Source organism: Mirounga angustirostris, unplaced genomic scaffold, assembly GCF_029215605.1.
Source record: "Mirounga angustirostris isolate CCGP_5_RB_7025 unplaced genomic scaffold, mMirAng1.0.hap1 SCAF_5, whole genome shotgun sequence".
Taxonomy (NCBI): Eukaryota; Metazoa; Chordata; class Mammalia; order Carnivora; family Phocidae; genus Mirounga; species Mirounga angustirostris.
In genome coordinates this window covers 150802544-150823297 of record NW_026991713.1, presented here as the reverse complement: position 1 = coordinate 150823297, position 20754 = coordinate 150802544, and the positions used below count along the sequence as shown (strand labels likewise).

The following is a 20754-nucleotide window of genomic DNA, read 5'->3' as shown; positions in this document are numbered from 1 at the left end:
CCCCAGTGATGGGATTATGGTCTTTTTCTTTCCCATGGTCTAAAATTGGTGAGATCATGGAGGAAACACCGATATAACTAGAGGGAAAAAAAACAATACAACTAATAAATATTATAAGAGCCAATCATGGGTATAAATCCCCCAGGGCCTGGCCCTGTCACCCTGATATCTCACCCATCCCCCTGCTGTAGGTCACTGTGCTTGGGGTTCTGCTGCTTCCTAGCTTCCCACCTGTATTTTCAGCTTCTTCTGCTGGGAGAGAGAGCCTTTGCACTTTTAGTATAAAATACAGAGAAATAGCTTTTAGATAGATACTATAGTAGAAGATTTTATTAAACGATTTCTTAAAAGATTTCTTAAATAAAAAGCATTAACTATAAAAGATTGATACATTTTACTCTACTAAGAACTTTTATTTATCAAGAGATACCTTAAAGAAAATGAAAAGAAGTGCAAAGGATCGGTATGAGAATGTAGTCGGTTAAGCATCTGCCTTCGGCTCAGGTCATGATCCCAGGGTCGTGGGATCGAGTCTTGTGTTGGGCTCCCTGCTCAGCAGGGAGTGTGCTTCTCCCTCTGACCCTCCCCACCGCTTGTGATCTTTCTCTCTGTCATGCTCTCTCTTTCTCTCAAATAAATAAATAAAAATCTTTTTTTTTTTTTAAAGATTTTATTTATGTATTTGACAGAGAGAAACACAGCAAGAGAGGAAACACAGCAAGAGTGGGAGAGGGAGAAGCAGACTTCCCGCGGAGCAGGGAGCCTGATGCTGGGTTCAATCCCAGGACCCTGGGATCTTGACCTGAGCAGAAGGCAGACGCTTAATGGCTGAGCCACCCAGGTGCCCCTAAATAAATAAAAATCTTAAAAAAAAAAAAAAGCACAAACAGTTGTAGAAAAATGAGCAAAACCATAGATATTTCTCAGGCGATAAGAGACGTATTTGGCCAATCACATACAAAGAGGTGCTCAGCATAACAAGTGAAAATGCAAATCAGGACCATAACAAGGTCCTATGTTATACACAAATCCATCAGCGAACGTGAAGAAGGTCTGGGGTGGCTGGGTGATAGACATTGGGGAGGGTATGTGCTATGGTGAGCGCTGTGAATTGTATAAGACTGATGAATCACAGACCTGTATCTCTGAAACAAATAATACATTATATGTTAAAAGAAGAAGAAGAAGGAAAAGAAGAAGAAGAAGAAAAAGAAGAAGAAGGAGAAGAAGATAGCAGGAGGGGAAGAAGATAGCAGGAGGGGAAGAATGAAGGGGGGGAAATCGGAGGGGGAGATGAACCATGAGAGACGATGGACTCTGAGAAACAAACTGAGGGTTCTAGAGAGGAGGGGGGTGGGAGGATGGGTTAGCCTGTTGATGGGTATTAAAGAGGGCACGTTCTGCATGGAGCACTGGGTGTTATGCACAAACAATGAATCATGGAACACTACATCAAAAACTAATGATGTAATGTATGGTGATTAACATAACATAAAAAAAAAAGGTCTGATCATTCCAAGTGTCATGGAGGGTTTGGATGGATCCATACACATTGCTGATGCAAGGTAAGGACACCTACTGCAGGACACAGTTTGGCATTGTGCCCTAACATGGGACACATACCTACTATCGAACTCAGCAATTTCACTCCTAAGTGTGTACCCAAGAGAAATGTTTGCACATGTATAAGGCCAAGTACGAGAATGTTCATGAAAGAACCATTTACAAAATCATGAATCTGTGCACAATCCAAATGCTAAAGAATGAGGATTGGCGGGTAGACTGTGGTATATTCATCGAATGGAATATTACAGAGAAGCCAGAATAAGTGAATGACAGCAACCCACAACAATAGGATGGATCTTACCAATATAGGTTACATATGACACGATATCTTTCTTACAAAGTTAAGACTGACACACATATATATACATACACGCACATATACCCTTTTGGGAATATATATAATATCTATAAGAAGCAATAAAACTAAAAGCAAGGGAATACTGAACACATAAATCAGGATGAGGGTTCATTTTGGCTTGAGAGGAGCAGGGTAATAGGGTTGAGAGGGTGGACCCCTAGGCTTAGATGTAGGTTATAATCTTAGGGTCAAAGCTCTAGCTTTTTTTTTGCGGAGGGTGCCAACTTCAGGAGTACTTTCTGCATTATTAAAACGAACAAACTAAATCAAAGCAGGTCATGCATGGATCAGTGGGGAGTGTGTTTGATAAACCAAGATGATGATTTCTCCCAGTCTGTGTACTGGCGGTCCAGTTAAAAAAACAAAACAAAACAAAACAAAACAAAACAAAACACAACCTTCCGTTAAACCGAAGTTAGAATGTGGTAAGAGAAACAAGAATATTAATTAGAGGAATCCTTGAAAGCTTGAATTTGGACGACAGATTGAAGAGGCCATCGAAAGGGACCCAGGACCAAGGTTTTGAGCACCGACTGAAAGCCACATTCTCCTAAAGGGCCCTAAGGCGTACTTTAAACAGACCTACCCAGAGAACGTCTTTCCTTTTATAAAAATTCTCTCCCATTTCAAAGGTACCCTGTGACACCAGAGACCCAGTGACTAGCCTGAAGATCCCGAACAACTAGGATGTGGGGGCCGTAGCTTTTTAAGACAACCAAACTCTGGTCTGCTCGAAAGCCTCGGATCACGCGCTATCTCATTCCTACAAGGCATTAAATGTGAAATAAGGCCTTGCCTGGCAGCTCGCCACGACGTATACTCTTACCACTTCTGTAACCTGTGCTCACAGCCCCCCCGCACCCCCCCCCCCCAGGACTCCGTAATGCATAGCACAGCACTTGGAAGCTTTGGTCATTTCCAGGCAATGAGTGCACGTTTTTTTGTTTTGGTTTTGTTTTGTTTTGTTTTGTCTTTTTTGTAGTTTTTGGGTTTTTTTTTTTCCAAATATAAGTAACTCTTGACTGTAATTCCATTATTAGAAATACAAAACCTGGCTCTGCTTTTCGGACTCCTTTAGAATGGGAACAAACAGCCCGAAACTCCGGCCTATGGGTCCTTTTGGGCCCACAGTAGGCACTTCATGAATGTGTGCTGAGTAAACTGGCCTTGTTTTCCAAATAATAACGTGGACGACTCTGGATCATAAGAGAAACACGTGTTGAGTGAAACATTCTTCCGACAGATCGTATTTATATAGCGAAGAGTGATCTACAAAGGTATGGCTGTGTTTACGGGGGTACATCAAAACAAGAGTTGAAATTTGGTTCCGTCTTCGGAGATTAAGGACACATGTAGCCATTATATGTGAGATCAGCCACTGTGGTAAGGACATAGCTTCCAAGGAGACTCGGAATCCACGGAGGCAGGAAATACACACACACACACACACACACACCACCCACACGCCCCCATACACTCAAATATTCCATCCCCTACACACTCGGATGTGCACACACACACACACATTTAGTGAGGGTGACTGATTGAGAGATCAGGGAATTGAGACAAAGCCCTCCTACATTAATGACCCTTTTGTTAAAGGTGACAGTCAAATCCCCCCACTCTTATGTGCAACACTGAACATATTCACCAAAAGACAGCAGGGGGAGCAGACACACAGAAACATGAAAGAAACAGGTAAGAAGCAGGTATTTGCAAGAGGAAGAGTCGCTCTTCCTACCCACCGAGTGTACATTCTCCGAAAGGAGAAAAATGTCACTTGCGTTTCAGAAGCAGCTCATCATCAAGTCCACGGACACACACTTGTCCCTATTTTCCTAATTGAGGTCGTTCGCATTTAAATCTGGGCCAGCCCTCTGCTCATTGCCGTTCTTTGCCTCACTCCACCTGCCCGGCTCACTCGGTTCTTGGTCAGCATTTAAAGCACACGTGTGTTCACTCTCCGCTAAATTCACTCGCTCGCTGGTGTCCAAGTGTTAAGTCATTCACGCGCGTGGGATCTGTCGGCACAGCCCATCCCCGCTGAGCTCTTGACAACAGTCCCGCCGTCGGCCTGCCCTGACTTGCATTCGCTGAACTATGAAGGCACCTGGGGCATAAACAGCCTGCTGCGGTCTTATGGCTGCCAGGGAGGGGTGGGGACCTCGGCGGGGCGGGAATGCTGTTTTTCCTTTGCTACCCAACATCTGCCTGCACTCCAAATTTGCTGCCGGCCTATGCTTTACCTGTCCCGCCTGCCTTCCTTCAGGAGGCATAAATTATAACCCGCCTCCCAACACACACTCTGAGAGTTGGGATCCAGGCTCAGCATCTCAGCATGAGATGATATGACCTCATGCTCCCTTCAGGTGCATGCACTTTGCCTGTGTTTGCACCCAAATGCAGAACAACAGAAGGGGGTGGATAGGGAAGTGAGGGGGTGTCCAGATGGCTTCATGATAAATCACAATAAAAATGGGTTGGCCAGGGATCCCCCCCCTCGCCACTAAATTCCCCCAAGAAATTGTATTTCTTCTTAAAATTCTTTGAGGGGTAATTCACATACGACAAACCGCACATACTTAAAGCGTACACTTTGATGATTATTGGCATATGTGGATGTTGTGAAACTGTCACAGCAAGATTCAACCCTAAATGGGTTTCCACGTGGTCCTGGCCAGTTTTAATTTTCAATTTGGAAGCCTTTTTTGGTTGGGGGGAGTGGGGGATTTGACCTCACCTAGAAGCCCAGGGCTCACCGTGTGGGGTCACTGATTGTATCTAAGAAATCAATAGCACTCCCTCCCCGCCATCCACACCCCACCCCCCAATCCACCTCTTCCGCAAGGAACAAAAATCCCTTCGACCAACAAAAGACTTGCGACTTCCAGTCTGACTCACCCTCAGTCCTGGGGCACATACTCGGGCTCTGATAAGAGGCAGTCAATCTGTCCTCCGTTTGTTTATAATGAGTCATGCTGGAAACAGGCAGCTACTTTTCTTCCCTCTCCTGTCATGGTTAGGCAAGAATCAGAGGCAGATACACCCCCATTCAAAGTGCAGTCATCCTTAAAGTGTCCAGCGACTCCCGCGGAGCTCTGTTTAGGACCTGTGACTCAATGGGGACCCCTGCTGGTGGAGACCAGGAGCGCCCCCGCCCGGAGAGGAAGGGGCCTGCCTTATTTCCCACACTCCAAGACCACATCTTAGCAGCTTGTAGATTTGCAAGAGGGATGGGAAGAAACCGCTGAGTTTTCTGTGCATCCTGCCCAACATCTCCCCGCCACCCGACCAACCTGCACCCCCAATGAGTGACAGAGCTGGGCGTGAGTCACAACTTTCAGCCTATGCCCACACTAGAGTACTTAAACAGGGAATTGCTTCAGTGATGAACCTTCTCCCAGCTGCAGCCCGCCCCCGAGGTCGGAGTCTGGGCCCGGAGCCAGCCAGCCCGCTTCCATAGGCCTGCGTTGTGAAGGCCCCCGGTTCAAAGGGCCCAAGTTTCGGTTCTTGTAGTCAATACCTCCTTGGCCCCGACTGAAGATTCCTACACCCAAGTCCTGATGGGCGCATGGGGCATGTTTCGATGTGAATTCATGTCACGATCGAGTCAACATAAAGTAGATTTATCTGCTGTCTCAATGTATTGCGGCAAAGTGCTCTGTTTGGGGAAGAAATCACCATAGCAACTCGGCCGCCCCAGTTACAGTCAGCTCAATGCGACCAAAATAAAAATCCTTACCAAGTCTCCGCGTTGGCTGGTGAGGGCTGCCGATCGCCGACTGTGTTTTCAGACCCCATGTGCAGGCACATACTTGGGGTTCATAAATCTGTGCAAAGGATGCTTTAAATAATAATACAAGTCTACAGCCAGGTTACAGATGGAGGGGGTTCTAGGCCACACCCCCTGCCAGCTTAAACACCCGGCGACCTCATTGCCAAACAGCAGTACTGTATTGTTAAAATAGAACATTTCGGAAAAGGGCTTATTGTTACTACTTGTGGCTTGCCCCTTCCAAGCAGGGGGTACACGGTGCTATAAATGTTGGTTTTTAAGAAGAGGCAAATCAATACAAAAATGGTACAAAAATGGGTTTTTCTGTGGGTGTGAAAGGAAGAAAAGCAAAATCACTCTTGTCTCCCTCCCTCTACCCCCGGGGACCCCCAACAGTGGGTTTTGGTTCCATTAATGATCTGCTCTCTCTAGCATCTTCTTCGGCTCTGCTCCTTCCTTCTGATCACCCACATGCAAGATCACCTTCGGAGTGCTGCTCGCCTGTTCTTCTTCTCCAGCCCCACCGTGCCCCGGCCTCCTCCCACGCCCGCCTGGTGTGTGCCCGCAGGCTCCCTGGAAGTGCCGCCCAGCACCACCAGGGCGCTCTGTGGTGTCATCCCTGTCCCAGTCCGAGCCTACCGACGTGGCCCAGGCTCAGCTCCTAACCCTGTGGGCCACTCCTGGGAAATTCCTGGCTGCCTTTGATTCTGGTGGCTGTGAGAGATTCAGGATCTCCTCAGAGTCTGCCTCCTCTTTGTTCTCACCTCCTAGATTTGGGCATTTTCTGATGTTCTGTTTCATATTTTTTCTGTTAATCATTTATCTGATGTCCTCGGTTCTCACTTTTTTTTTTTTTAAGATTGATTTATTTTCGAGAGAGAGAGCATGAGTGCGGGGTGGGAACGGGCAGAGGGAGAGAGAGAGAGAGAGAATCTCAAGCAGACTTCGCGCCAAGTGCAAAGCCTGGCATGGGGCTCAATCTCAAGACCTAAGCGGAAATCATGAGTTGGATGATTAACCGACAGCCACCCAGGGACCCCACTGGTTCAGTGCAGACGCCAGCTACACCTTGAATTGAGAGTGTCTGCCCCACTATTGGTTATTTCAAAATCAGCTTGTTCAAAAGCGAACCTCACTTTCCTTACAAAATGATCAGGGTCTTTCTCTTTGCAGCATCATCATTTTCTGAGCCTCAGCTGAAACCCTAAATAATAATTTAGACTCCGCCTTGGCATTGATGTTCTTTGCCACATTCCTCTTCAATATCTGGCCTTCTTTCCATTTCCAAAACTCTGATCTTAGTTCTGGCTGTCATTCTCTAAGGCTTGGGTTGTTGCCACAGCTTCCAGAATGGTCTTTCCATCTCCAGTCCTTCCTTCTAGGTAGCAAGGTGCTGCAGAAAATCAGTCGGCTTTGGAGTTTCTGTCCCATCTCTGCCATTTGCCCCCATTGTGACTTTAATTTTTTACTCTTTCAGTCTTAGCTACCTCATCAGCAAAGCAGGGAAGAGCCCTACTTCAGGGTATGAGGACATAATAGGGTAAGGTACATAAAATATCCAGTACATTGTAAGCGCTCAACTAATATTTCCATTTCAAACTCACTACTGCCAGACCACAGTTGTAAAACAGACTTCTTGATCACGCCCTTCCCTTACTCATTCATTTTCCTGCTGAAATGTGAACAAACTCCTCAAGCCTAGCACGGAAGAGATCCCTAAGATATGGCCCCAGCGAATTGCCCCAAATCTGCTGTTGTCGACTCCTTCTTTAAACACCACCATTTCCCTCCCGGTTTCTTTGCTAATGCTCTGGACGTGGATTTGTGCACACCACCCGCGTCTGTCTGATGAAATTGTAGCTGTGCTGCAAGACTCATCTTGAGCTCTACCTCCTCTCTGAGGCCCTTCTGGATCCCTACAGCTGGATATGAGGTCTTCCTCTGACCTCCGGAACACTTCTACCTCTCTTGTGGCATTTTAATTATTTTTCTTGCTCATGTTCTTTGGCTTCTCTTCACCATAAAGCTGAATGTCCCTTGATGGCATGGGCTTTTTTTTTTTAAAGATTTTATTTATTTATTTGACAGAGAGAGACACAGCGAGAGAGGGAACACAAGCGGGGGAGTGGGAGAGGGAGAAGCAGGCTCCCCGCAGAGCAGGGAGCCCGATGCGGGACTCGATCCCAGGACCCTGGGATCATGACCCTAGCCGAAGGCAGACGCTTAACCAACTGAGCCACCCAGGCGCCCTGATGGCATGGGCTTTTGCAGCATCAAGCCCAGAGACAGCCCTCTGCCCTCTGCAGTAAATGCCTTATGCCGAAAACAAACCTGCCCAGTCATGTTTCCCTTAGTCTATTAAGCTATCTGCTTCCCTACGCTTCTGCTGGGCGTCGCCCTTCCCAGAAACAAAGCTGCACAGAAAAGCAAATCTCTCAGTGAAAGGCATGCTTGCACCGACATCAAATTCTGTTGGAAAAGGGTCCCCAAATATCATTATCTTCATTAGACATGGTCTATTTACTATTTTCATGAATCCTGGGAAACTCTTGGTTGAAAGCACAAGTTGATTTTGTTTACCTGACTCCCAGGCCCCTGGGGAGCAGTCAGTGTTCTTCTGATGTAGAAATATTTTCGTCAGGCAAGTGGATCCTTGGGAATATCTAAAATTCCTCTTCTTTCTCATTCTTGGATCAGTCTCCTTAACACTCATAGTCAGTGGCTACACAGAATCAGACCTGGGATTAAATATTCAGTTGCATTTTTGCAAACAGAGAAACAGGGGTCTACTGAGCCAGCATCTTAAAATGAGCCTATCGTTCTTAAATATTTGATTGATAGTTTGTAATATTAACATCTTAGTATCAAAGTACAGTTCTTAAATATATATTTATATATATGCCTATGTATAGTATCCATCTTCTAGTTTATGAGGTTTAATTTTAGGTTGAATGAGGCTGGAAATACAGTTTTTTCATCATATGGGAGCTCATGTTGGCAACACCACTTGCAAAACATAATTTTTTCAGGAAGTTAGAAACATGACTCTCATACAAATAGAAAACAAACAAAACAAAACAAAACAAGAACCATTAGTCAAAGATTTTGTTAGATTCAATTAGTGAGGAAACCAGTAAGATGTTAGGACTGATTTAAAAGAAAATGAAAGACCCAGAGATTTGTAGCTGGTCAAATGAATGCAGAAATAAATTTGCTAATAAATGCAGAACTGGTTCATGTGTTGCTAGGTAATACCTTGCAATGCTACTGAACAAGAATCATTTGTATTGCTGTCAGGGCTTCTACACGTTAACCTCTATTCTCATAAAGTTGCAAAATAGTAAGAGGTCAGGAGCCCTGGAAATCAGATGACTCCCCAGGTGGCATATGCTACTAGATGACATCCAGCTCTTTTTTATTTTACGAGTAATCTCTGCACCCAGTGTGGGGCTTGAACTCACGACCCTGAGATCAAGACTTGTACACTCTACTCACTGAGCCACCCAGGGTACTCGGGTATTCTCTTTGGCCGAGTTCTAAATTGTGCATACTTGCTTTTGACATTGTTAACTAAGAGAGGCGTGAAAACAAACCAATTTGCTTTTTCTGCGACATATCTGTAATTAGGTATTTGAAGGTGGACATAAACCCCTCTCCCCCCACCACTGGTCAGCAGTGTTTCATCATGGGCTCTGGGGTCAGACTGCTTGGGTTCAAATATGGTTCCGTCATCTACTACTGAGTGACCCTGGGCCAATGACTTAACCTCTCTGTCACTCAGTTTCAACCACAGCGAGAGGCTTTTCCGTGATATTACCTTTAGGTCTTTGTCATGAAGATTAAAGGGGATAAGGCACAAGAGCTCAGTAAATGTGAGTTATAGCACTACTCCTAAGAAAGGGTTAATTATTCTACCAGAGTCTTTATTCTGACATCAAAACATTTTGAAAAATAACCCGTCTTACGCCTTGTTAAAAAAAGGGATTGGTTCTACGTTTTCAAGCAGAAACCAAAATAACAAAATCATCAAAGTGAGCCAATTAGTAAACTAATTAAATAATTAAACCTAAGAGATTACAGTAAATTCTAGATGTGTCAAAAGGATAATTTACTTTCAACTTTGACGCTGAAGGAATAAAAAAAAAAAAAGAAAAAAGAAGATGGTATGAGTCAGGGGCAGCAGGAAATTAATCTCTGTTGAGTTAAGATGTTCCAAGCATTGTGCTTACCACATATTCATTACATGTCAACAAATGAGTGTTTTCAGAAGGAGAATAGTCTTTTTTTCTCCCCCTCCTTAAGGACACATGTACAAAATAAAAAGCAGTAAGGGAAAAATAACCCAAAGAAAATCATGCTAAGGCCTCAGAAAGTGGGTTTATCACGCATGTCAAACGCAAAAGCAGGGGTTTGGAAGAGCAGTTCGGCTTTAATCATTTATTCTGCACAACAAAAAACACATTAAATATTCTCTTCATTTTAAATTACATTTACCAACGTGTTGGAAATACAATGCACTGGGAATACATGTCCTTTCACTATACATTGTTATTTTTACTTTGCCCACAAAATGCTGAGGAAAATACGGAATAAATACACATTTTATTAAAAACACACTCACATACAACTCTTGTTACAAATTGATATAAATCAGTTATGTCTCCCTCCCATCCAAATTTTGGCTTACATACCCTTAAATCAAAAAGCAGCAGTGGCGTGGCTTACCAAAAACCTGTGGATAAAGACGGTTAAGTACTGGAGTTTGAAATTGGACAGGAAGTAGCGATAAACCAAAATAGAAAGCAAAATAATGAAGAAAAATGACAATGCACATTGAAGTCTGGATATGTTTTAATATATTCAAGACTGAGAAAAGAACTTTCCTAAACTGTTGGTTTTTAAAAGGATGTTTCTAGGCTAAACTGAACACAAAGGAAAGAGAATTTCCCTAAAGTTTTCTGAGCCAAAGGAAAATCAAATTATGCTTGAAAAACAAAAGCAAAGACTAATGATGTCTGTCTCTCTCCCCTCACGCACTTCTTTGCATTTGCTTCAGTGTAGACTTTCCTGCTGAAGGCCAGTTATTAATTCTATATTCTGTTATCTCAACACAACCAAATCTAGACTTAACCCTCTGTGTCCTGATGGGTTGATGAATGGGACAATTATTTTCAGTCCCTCGTGAGCTGGGAAACTGCATTCTGGATGTACTCAAATATACAGAGACATATGGTCTCCTGAGCCCCAGACTGAAGAAGTGGCAACTTCTTGCCAAAAGGACATTATTTATGGCCACTATTACTATATAAAATGATTTCTTGTTGTACAACTTTAAAAAAATATCAAGAGGCACTATGATTTAAACAAAGTTGGAAACGATTTCTCTCATCTTCCACACGCTCTGATTTTTATGCAAAAAACTTGGTAAAATAGAATAATGCTGATCTCAGGTTTTTAAAAAAAGGTTTTTAAAAAGCTAAGCATGAGTTCATAAGTAAAAGGGATATTTACTATTCTGAAAGAAAAAAGGCCAAGGTAACAGTATGATGCTAGATAATAAAGTGATACATTAATTTTGCAAATTCATGCATTAGTTCCCTTGCCAAGGATTCTTAGACTGTAAAAATTTGTAAAAGAATGTGATAAAAGTCAATACACGATGGTTGTACTAAAGGCTTTCCATAACTGGAGACACACTAAAATATATTTATTTAGTTGGAAGGGGAAGTGGGAGTGAGAGCCTTGCATCTATAATGAGCATTTTCGAATTCATTAGAAACTACCAGTCCTAATTCAGATACACATGAGACAGTGTACGTCTTCAAATGTCCAGCACGTACAACAGCAAAAAACAGCATCTGAGAGCCAGAGACACCAGCTCTCTAAATACAACGAAGGCTGTTTTCCATGTTGTACTAGATGACGAGGGCTGTTCAAAATGGCGGCTTTAAGTACAGAGCTGATTTCTGAAAGCTTAAGTTGGAGTGAAACCCATATCAAAAGATGTGCTATGTTCTGATCTGCCTTTTATGTAATTAAAGAACAATATAAGGCAGGTGGAATTCCACAAGAAAAACCAGAAACTATGTACCAGAAGCAGAAGCGCCAGACTAGGGTGAAGAAAAATCATAATAACCATCTCCTTTTGAGGAGCTATGTCGATTTTAATGTACTTTTCACTCTGACTGGACTCTTAAATACATAAAGAAGTGAAAATTAACACACGTACCTGACATCTTGTTTTCTAATCTCCAAGGTAGCTTTTTAACCCTCGGACAACATTTAGTAGCCCAACCCTTTATTCTATCTTAAACTAACTTTTGTTTCCTGTCCTCTTCTCTGTTCCTCAGATCACTATACAGAATTCCATGTAACAACACGGTTCCCTGATACCCCTTAATTCATTCTTGTGGTACCTTGTATCGAGTTTGAAATCCAAATCTACTTTAGCAGTACCAATGTAGGTTAACCTACCCAGAGAACAAGAAGTCGGCATGGAAGGTTCAACTTGGAGAGGTCTGTTGAAAGAACTTCTGTGAAGGTGAAGACCATTATGTGTTATGTGGTCCAGTGTCTACTCTGAGCTCAAAGACCGTGACGAACAAAAACACGGCCGACACGGAGGAAACGTGTAACTGTGTGGAATGGCTAGTGAGACTGATGTCTACACCCACATCAGCTCTTGAGGTAGAAAATTTACTACTCATTACTAGACAGGAGAGTAAGACCTAACTTAATAATGGTGAAATATAAAAGTTTAAAAACGGCACAAAGATGCTATGAATGTCCCATATGTACACTTCAGTAAAAAGCTAATCTAACCCAGCCGGAAGGTTTGAGAAGGAGATGGACTTGTGAGTTTTTAAGTATGTATAGATTTCTCTGGAATTCTTAGATATTCTATGCATTGATCTTCCATTTACTTTTTAAGTCCTTTATCTCGACTCCAGGAAGGAAAACCAAATCTTAAAGACTTGGTGGGCCACTCAATTACTTGTGTGGGAACCCTCACAGAGATGCAAGGAGGCACTCCGCAGAGGGACAGGAAGAAGGGGGATCAGAGGGTGAGCTTATGCTGCGCAGGGAGAAGCTCTGGTGCTGGTGGTCTCAGGGCGTGGGAAGAGAGGCTCAGGGATGAGGAAGTCTTAAGAGACTCTAACTCGCCTTTCGGGCTTAGAGACCTCAGAGTTTGGAGGTTAAATGTTTGAAAAAGTGAGCGTTCCAAGGACTCCTTCACTTGCACCATCAATTTCTGGAAAGAGCGAATTCATTTCGGGTCTAAAAACTACTGGCTTTGCACAGTCGAGTCATAGTACGTGTCGCATATGCTCGGGGGATTAGGAAGTGAACCAGGGAGGTTTTGAGGAGGCTGTCTTACTCGGGCGGGCACCAGGAAGTCCCCAGGAATTTCTCTTAGAGGCAGAAAGATGGAAGAACGTGTTTGAGGACAATGTGGGAGAACTGGTGAAGGACGCAGAGGGGTTTCCTTCTCTGGGTTCCGGGGCGCCTCTGAAGAGGGTAAGAACATGATTATGTGTTTTACCGGTTTGTGTCAGAAACATAAATTGCTGCCTGTTTCAAGAACGGCCTTCTAGAAACACCGGCGGACACCTCCCCGGCTCCGGACCCACCTCACTTAGGAACGGAGCATGCGGACCCTGGCCTGGGCAGCGAGGGGAGGGAGGAGAGCAGGCGCGGGGCCGTGCAAACGGTGCCTGAACCTAGACTTCCGAGCGGAGGCTTGGCTTTGGCGCGCAGAGCCAGCAAGCGGGCAGCTCGGCTGTTAAGGGCCGGAAGACGAGGCAATCGGGAACTAAGGATAAATGGGGACCCAGGAATGCCGGCAAAGAGCGGCCGGGAAGCGCGCTCTCGGGACAAGAGGACAGCCGTCACCGCTCATTTTCTCATCTTCCCCCTCGACGCGACCTCCGCGTAAGAGGTGTGAATGAAGTCATAGAGCTGCTTGGCATTCCCGGCGTTGCCCAGAATACCTGCCAGTTTGTCCTGCGACAGGCTGGCGAGCTCCGCGATGTTCCGCACGTGCTGCATCACGGCGCGACAGTTCTTGGCGTTCACCCCCGGCATCTTTAACAGGAAGTCCTGGGGGCCGGGACTGTACTTCTCCGACTCCGGCAGCGTTTCCGAATCCGCCGTGACGGCCACGGCCGTGGCCGCGTCGGGCTGCGGCCTGTTCTGCTTCAGCTCCTCGAACAGCTCGGCGGTGGCGTGAGGCGAGGGGCACCAGAGGACCCGCAGCCTGGGGAAGTGGAGCGTGAGGAGCGTGAGTTTGGAGCTGACGTCGTTGCCGGAGATCTCCTGACGCAGCGCGCCGCGGGACGTGAGGGAGAAGGGCTGGCGGGGGTCGAACTCGATGAGCAGCACCGGGCGCTTGTAGTAGCGGGACATGGACACGCACTGGCCGTACAGGCGGCCGTTGCTCAACGAGCCGACCAGGTCGCTGACGCTCTTGCGCTCCACGCACATTTCCGGGGTCAGAATGTAGTCCCCGACCTCCAGAGTCACGGGTTCGATGTCGATGCCCCGACGGTGGATCAGGGACGGCAGTTCACTGCGAAACTCACGCACATCCACGACGATAGTCTGCTGCGGCCTGCTCTGTTCCTGGCCACCTGGGAACAAAAAGCAGCATCTTAGGTGATGGCCCTGAGGAAGAGCTCCCAAAGATGGAGGAGAACAACTGAAGGTTAAAATCTGTGTTTCTGGGGCGCCTGGGTGGCTCGGTTGGTTAAGTGCTGGACTTGATTTTGGCTCAGGTCATGATCTCGGGGTTGTGAGATTGAGCCCCACGTTGGGCTCCGTGCTCAGCGGGGAGCCTGCTTCTCTCCCTCTCTCTCCCTCTGCTCCTTCCCCTGCTCGCTCGTTCTCTCTAAATAAATAAATAAATCTTTAAAAAAATAAAAAATCAAATCCAGTCTGTGTTTCTGTTGTCAACCTGTGATGCACGGTAACATAATACCCCGTGTTGTTACTCCTCATTTTTCTGTGTTTTCACAAAGGTTTGTTTACAGAGTACATAAAGGCGATTTCTCTTAAACTAAATAGAGCTGCGAGGAAAGTCATGATGATTCGTGAACACCAGCATTTGCTGTTGCCTTCCCTCTGCAGCTCCCTGGACGTCCGGTCCCTGATGGTCTCACTGCCCACATTCTACTGACCATCGCATTCCTAATTCCTATGACAGAGTTGGGCATGTACTAGACGCCTAAAAACGCTTGCTGAGTCAACTGCCTTAGAAGTGGTCGTGAAAAATGCTGGAGCCGTCAGTTCCTGTACCAGTGAGTCTAGACGTGGGAAAATGGAAGAAGCCGGTGGACCAGAACTTCCCACATTCGAATGTGCCCAGAACCACCTGGAAGCGAGTTAGAGGAGGTTCTGTATTCAGTAGGTCTGGGGTGGGGCCTGAGACTCTGCGTTTCTTACGACATCCCAGGTAACGCTAAGGCTGCTGGCTTATGGACAACACTTGTGAGGACTAGGGGCTGCCGCGCGCAGAATAACGGTCCCTTGAAGACTCCCATGTCCTAATCCCTGGAATGTGTAAATATGTTACTTTACATGGCAAAAGGGACACTGCAAATGTGATTAAATTTAGGAGATTGTTCTGGATTATCCAGGTGGGCCCAAAGGTCCTTAACAAGTGAAAGAGGGAAGCAGGAAGGGCAGAGTCAGAGCCACCGGCTCTGAAGGTGGAGGATGGGGCCAGGAGCCAAAGAGTGCAGGTGCCTCTAGAAACTGGGAAAGGCAGGGAGATGGAGTCCTGACTAGAGCCTCCAGGAGGAGCACAGCCCAGCTCACAGTGAAACCCGTTTGGACTTTGGAGTTTTACGACAGTAAGTGTAAGATAAGAAATGTACACGCTGTTTCAAGGCCCTGAGTTTGTGGTCAGTTGTTACAGCGGCCGCAGGGCATGACGACAAGGGCCCGGAGGGCTGAACTCCGAAGGACAGACTTCTGTAAATAGCATTCTGTGTGGCACCTGCATGCTCAAATCTAGCTTCCTTCATTCGGCCTGGCGTTCTATATTCTGCATGAAATGTCACCAACCTATCTGAGTTAATAAGAATCTTCTTCAAAAAAGACCTAGATGCTCTGAGGCCATGTTTCCCAAAGTTCAGTCCAGGGACCACTCCCATCAGAAGGCCCTGAGGTGCTGACCCCGTTTCAGATGCACTGAATGAGAACTTCCATGGAGTGAGGCCTGTGGCTCCATAGCTTTAACAAGCCTCTGGGGTTTTGCCCGAGTATACCGGGTTTGGGAGGCTCGTGGTTTTAACTGGGCCCCCACCAGAGGCTAAGTCAGCTCCATCGTATTGCGCTCCTCATGCCGCTTGGCTGACCGCAGCTGCTGCCATGGGGAAACGGGGATTCGGGAAGCGGGGGTGGGGGGGGTTTACTTCTGGGTCACGCTGCACTTGGAATTCAGCACGTCTTGCTGGCACGCCACGGTTCAGACACTGCACTGCAAGGAGGGAGCCACGCACCTGGGATCTGGAAAAGTGCCAAGAAGCAACACACGGAGGCAAGAAGAGAAGTGGGGATGTGCTCCAGACAACTCCTGTCTATCTGCGGTAAAGCGGCTTCTTCGGGTAAAAATAAGAGCCTAACTGCCACTTATCAAAGTTTCTTTGCAAAAGTACATTCTGAATCTCAGCCAGCCAACCACATTTACAAGCAAGGCTGGACCGTGACTGATTTTGAGGTTGGGGCGCCTACAACGCAGCCCCCTTATTCTACAGATGAGGAGCCACAGCTCTGGGAGGGACATGTGGTTAGTGAAAGGCAGCACCGGCACCCAGTTTTACGAGTTTGTTGAGAAAAACCCCACCTCTGCAGAGATGCTCTAGGACCCCAGGGCCTCCGTGGCAGGCCCCGGGAATGCGTGGCACAGGGCGGGTCTCACCTGCTTTCCGGGTGTCGGTGGGAGCGCCTGCAGCCGCGGAGCCCCTGACCAGCTCCGGATTTGCTTCGCCCCTACCTTCCCTTCCTTCAGGGACCACCATGCTGGCCTTCTCCCTGGGGCGGAAAATAGTTTAAACACTTTTTTGAACGAATTCCCAAATTCCAGATTTTAATCTTTTATAGATTCTAACATAGAAAATGGCCACAAGAGTGTCAAGATGAGAAATATGTTAGATAAATAAGTACAGTAAATATACACAAATGAGCGACAGGTAAAGGAAGGAGAAAGAATTTCTTGGTTGGGTGCTACTTCCGATCTTCCAGAGTGAAAAAGAGCTGCTGTTTATTTTCCATTCTCTATGTCCTTCAAGCACTTTGGGACATGAAATAAGCAGGTAAAAAATGCCACCAAGAGATTGAGACTTTTTATAAAAACATGCTAACGTGTTATTGAGCATTAAGAATAATTTAAATAATTTATATTCTAATACGTTCAGAGTAAATCATAAATAGGAATGGTTACAAATCAATGATTAAGAAAATCAAAGCACAGATGACGGAACTTCGATTTAAAAACCTCCAGGTGGGAGGCCCCAACAGAGATTTAAACAAAAAATCAACATCTCCGGTTGGCAATAGCGCAGCATGAATTCCCTCGCTCATGCATTTGTTTTAAAAACCTTTCTGGAGTGCTCCTACCTGCTGTGTTAGGTGCTCTGATATACACATGGTTACACAGTGATTCCTGTCTTCTAGGTAGCTCGGTATCCCACATCCAGTAGACTGACAGGACAGTACAACCACAACTAAGACTCGTAATCAGGGACGACAATTATGAAAATATCCTCGATAACCAAGGAGCCAGGCTTGCCATGGTCTTATTTTTCAAAACCAGGGAAGTACGTTATCATCAATCCATGAACCAGCAAGCGCCATGTCTAGGAGGGACAGAAGGGATGTATGAGGCTGGCTCTCGGCCCTCGTAGGGCGGGACACTGAGTTCGGGGAGCATGAGCAGGCACGAAACAATGGTGGGACTGACCAACGGCAGGAACAGAGCCCAGGGTACCGTGCGGCAGAAGGCGGACGGGTCCTCAGTACTCACTAATCATTTCAGTAAGGGCTAAAACAGCAAAGACTTTCCAATTACAGGAAATAAAACCAGATGGACCGATTTTCCAACCACTCTGGATAAATGATGTTTTAGAACAGGGTACGACTCCAAGATACCACTGAAGAACAGAAATTACAACTTTAAATTCTATACTCTTTGAAACAATATACAAACACAAAGTTATTATTAGTACGGCATTTTGTAAACAGTTCACACGATGGGGCCGGCATAGTTCCAGGTCTGTTCTTCCTCACGATTCTCAATACGAGCATCAAGTGTGGCCTGCTGGAATAGTTTTTGCAATGGCTGTGGCCCCGAAAGCCACTCCTTACTGCTCCGTGACACCTACTGGACTTGCGTTGAGGACAAAGGGCAAACTATTCAGAATAATTATTGCTCTTCAATTTCTTTTTCTTTAACATTTGGGATTAATATTGGGGATCTTTTTTCTCTTTATTTCCACTTACTTTACTGGCTAAGCTACATATCACACATGGGGGCATCCCCATTTTCTGATTAATTTGTAGTCTGTGAGTGGCTGTATAGCCTAGTGGGTTAGAAAATATTCCTATTCCGTGAATCTGAAACCACTGACTGGCCGTGTGGGCCTTGGGCAAGTAGTTTAATGGCTCTGTGCCTCAATTTCATCTGTAAAATGGGAATAATAAGACCTCCCTCAAAAGAGGCATGTTAGGAGAATTATCCACTGTAGAAGGTACTCAGAACAGTGCCTGGCACATAATAGGCATTATAAAATGTTAGCTGTTATTGTAACTGTGCTTTTCTTATAATGTGGTAACCTCATTCCCTAATTATCCATGATAATGCTGAAAAACCAAAGATTTGCTTTCAGATGATTCCACAACGGTTTCAATTAATATTGTTATATAAAAACAGCTAGTTTACTATGAGATGTTATAACTTAACTGGAAATTGAATCCAAGAAATAATAAACTCCTGAAATGAAGCCTGGATTGTGAAGAACATAATAAGTCTCCCTAACTGGTAACTCAAATTAATGTAACAGAAACTTGCCATCATAATAAATATTCAGTTCTTTGCTTTCAACATTTAGCATAATTACCCAAGTCGCTCCATGTGACACATACAAAATGATAATTACAAATGCAGATTCTTATTTCCACTTAATCTAAAGTACAGAGGTTTCTTATTTTTGCTTTAAGATCTTTAATGATATCTGAATAGCCTGATACCACAACAATGATAATATAGGGAGGAGGTGCTGAACTAGAAGTCTTCCTCCAATGGCCATGTATTCTGGCCCACATGCTAACTCATTTTGGGATCACATATTTCTTTTTTTATTTTTTAAGGAATCTCTACACCCAACGTTGGGCTCGAACTCACAAACGCAAGACCAAGAGCTGTGTGCTTCACCGACCGAGCCAGACAGGGGCCCTGGTGATCACATTTTCTGACTAAAATTCCAAAGAACCTTACCCCTGCCTTTGAAAAGCAGTGACCTCTCTAAAACTATGTATACTCAGAATATTACTGCCAATTTTTCTACCCAGGGAGCATTTTATTATCAATACTTAGGAGTATCTTTTTTTTTTTTTTCTCTCTTGACATCTGTAATCAACTGATCTAGCGCAGACAAGCTATCCTTCCACCGCCAGTTTGCCAGATTCCTTCCTTTCGGTTTATTTTAAATAGTAGCACTGCTTTTATTCTTACGACATCACCCACGGAGGTCCTGGCAAAAGCACATTGTCTTATTCTAACATTAAATTTCCAAGTACAGGCTTGGTGCAAATGGCTCTTCCAGCAACGCACCTCACATATATTTTCCTTTTCAAAACAAACACTTCTCAAATTCCCCAAGTTTTCTGGGAAGGTAAATATCTTAAGATTCTAAATGGTGTAACTATCTGATTGCTGTGTAATACAGGAAGATCTACCTTAAAATAAGTAGATGGTCACCACTGAGAGCTAGGAAATTAAACCAAGCCAGAGATAAAATTACATTAAAATGTGATATGGAAATTATCAGGTAGACTGAAACGCAGGAGACAGTCCATATTCCAGATTCTGCTGGGTGGATTCCAGTATGGGCCAGGCTTATCCACACCTTGTCACCGAGCCCTCTGATGTGGAGACTCACTTGTATACAGCAGGAATGGCACGGAGTCTGCAGTATCTTGCCACAATCTACTAGCCACAATCTACTAAAGATGAGGTTCCTGATGCATTATAGAAGAGGCAGCCTGGAGCCTGAAAACTCGCCTACTCAGGTGCCTTCTTCCCCACATTTTACCAGGCTCTCTTGGCTATAACCCTGCAGGAAAAGCCCAGTCTCCTCAGGGAGATGAGCCCTGAGACCTTGGAATATCCTCCCATGTTATAAGAGGCTTTTGTATGCCTTGAGGCCTGAGGCCACATGGCAGCAGTCTGATGAGATGATTTACGTGCACAACTTGATTTATGGTGAATACCTGTTTTTGCTCTGGGGGGATGGAGTCTGTCGTGTGGGTACTCTGTGTCTACGTGACTGACCCCCAATAAAAACGCTGGACCCCAAGGCTTGGGTAAGCTTCCCTGTGGATAACGCTCGCCACGTGCTGTCACACACTGCGCCTGGGAGGATGAAGCACATCGTGTGACTCCACAGGGAGAGGACACCTGGGAGCTTACGCTTGGGCTTTCCTGGACTTGGCTCCATGCTTCTTACCCTTCTCTGATTTTAATCTGTGTCCTTTTGGTGTCATATACCCAAACTGTGAGGATACCAGTTTTTCTGGCTCCTGTGGGCCCTTCTGGTGAATCACTGAGCCGGCAGGTGGTCTTAGGGACCCTCAGCATGAACACCAGTAACCTAATCTGAATGATCTTGGCTCTATGTACTCATCTGTAACTCGGGGATGGTTAACTCATGAAGACTCAGGCAGAGGATGTTTTGTAAAGAGATACTGACCCACATCCTATAGCACCAATTCTTTTTTTTTTTTTAGAATTTATTTATTTATTTGACAGAGAGAGAGCACAAGCAGGGGGAGCGGC

At 45.2% G+C, this 20754-nt stretch overlaps 1 protein-coding gene across 1 annotated transcript in view; it reads right to left on the bottom strand.

Annotated features, from left to right (window-relative positions):
* Positions 1-10167: 10167 nt before the first annotated feature.
* The window catches only part of ERCC4 (ERCC excision repair 4, endonuclease catalytic subunit), a 30695-nt gene continuing 20108 nt past the window's right edge, over positions 10168-20754 (bottom strand). The window contains exons 10-11 of the mRNA XM_064592568.1: positions 16621-16733; positions 10168-14329 (exon numbers count right to left, since the gene is read on the bottom strand). Coding sequence (XP_064448638.1) covers positions 13596-14329; positions 16621-16733 — 847 coding nt within the window. The 3' untranslated portion in view covers positions 10168-13595. The remainder of the gene's footprint in view (positions 14330-16620; positions 16734-20754) is intronic.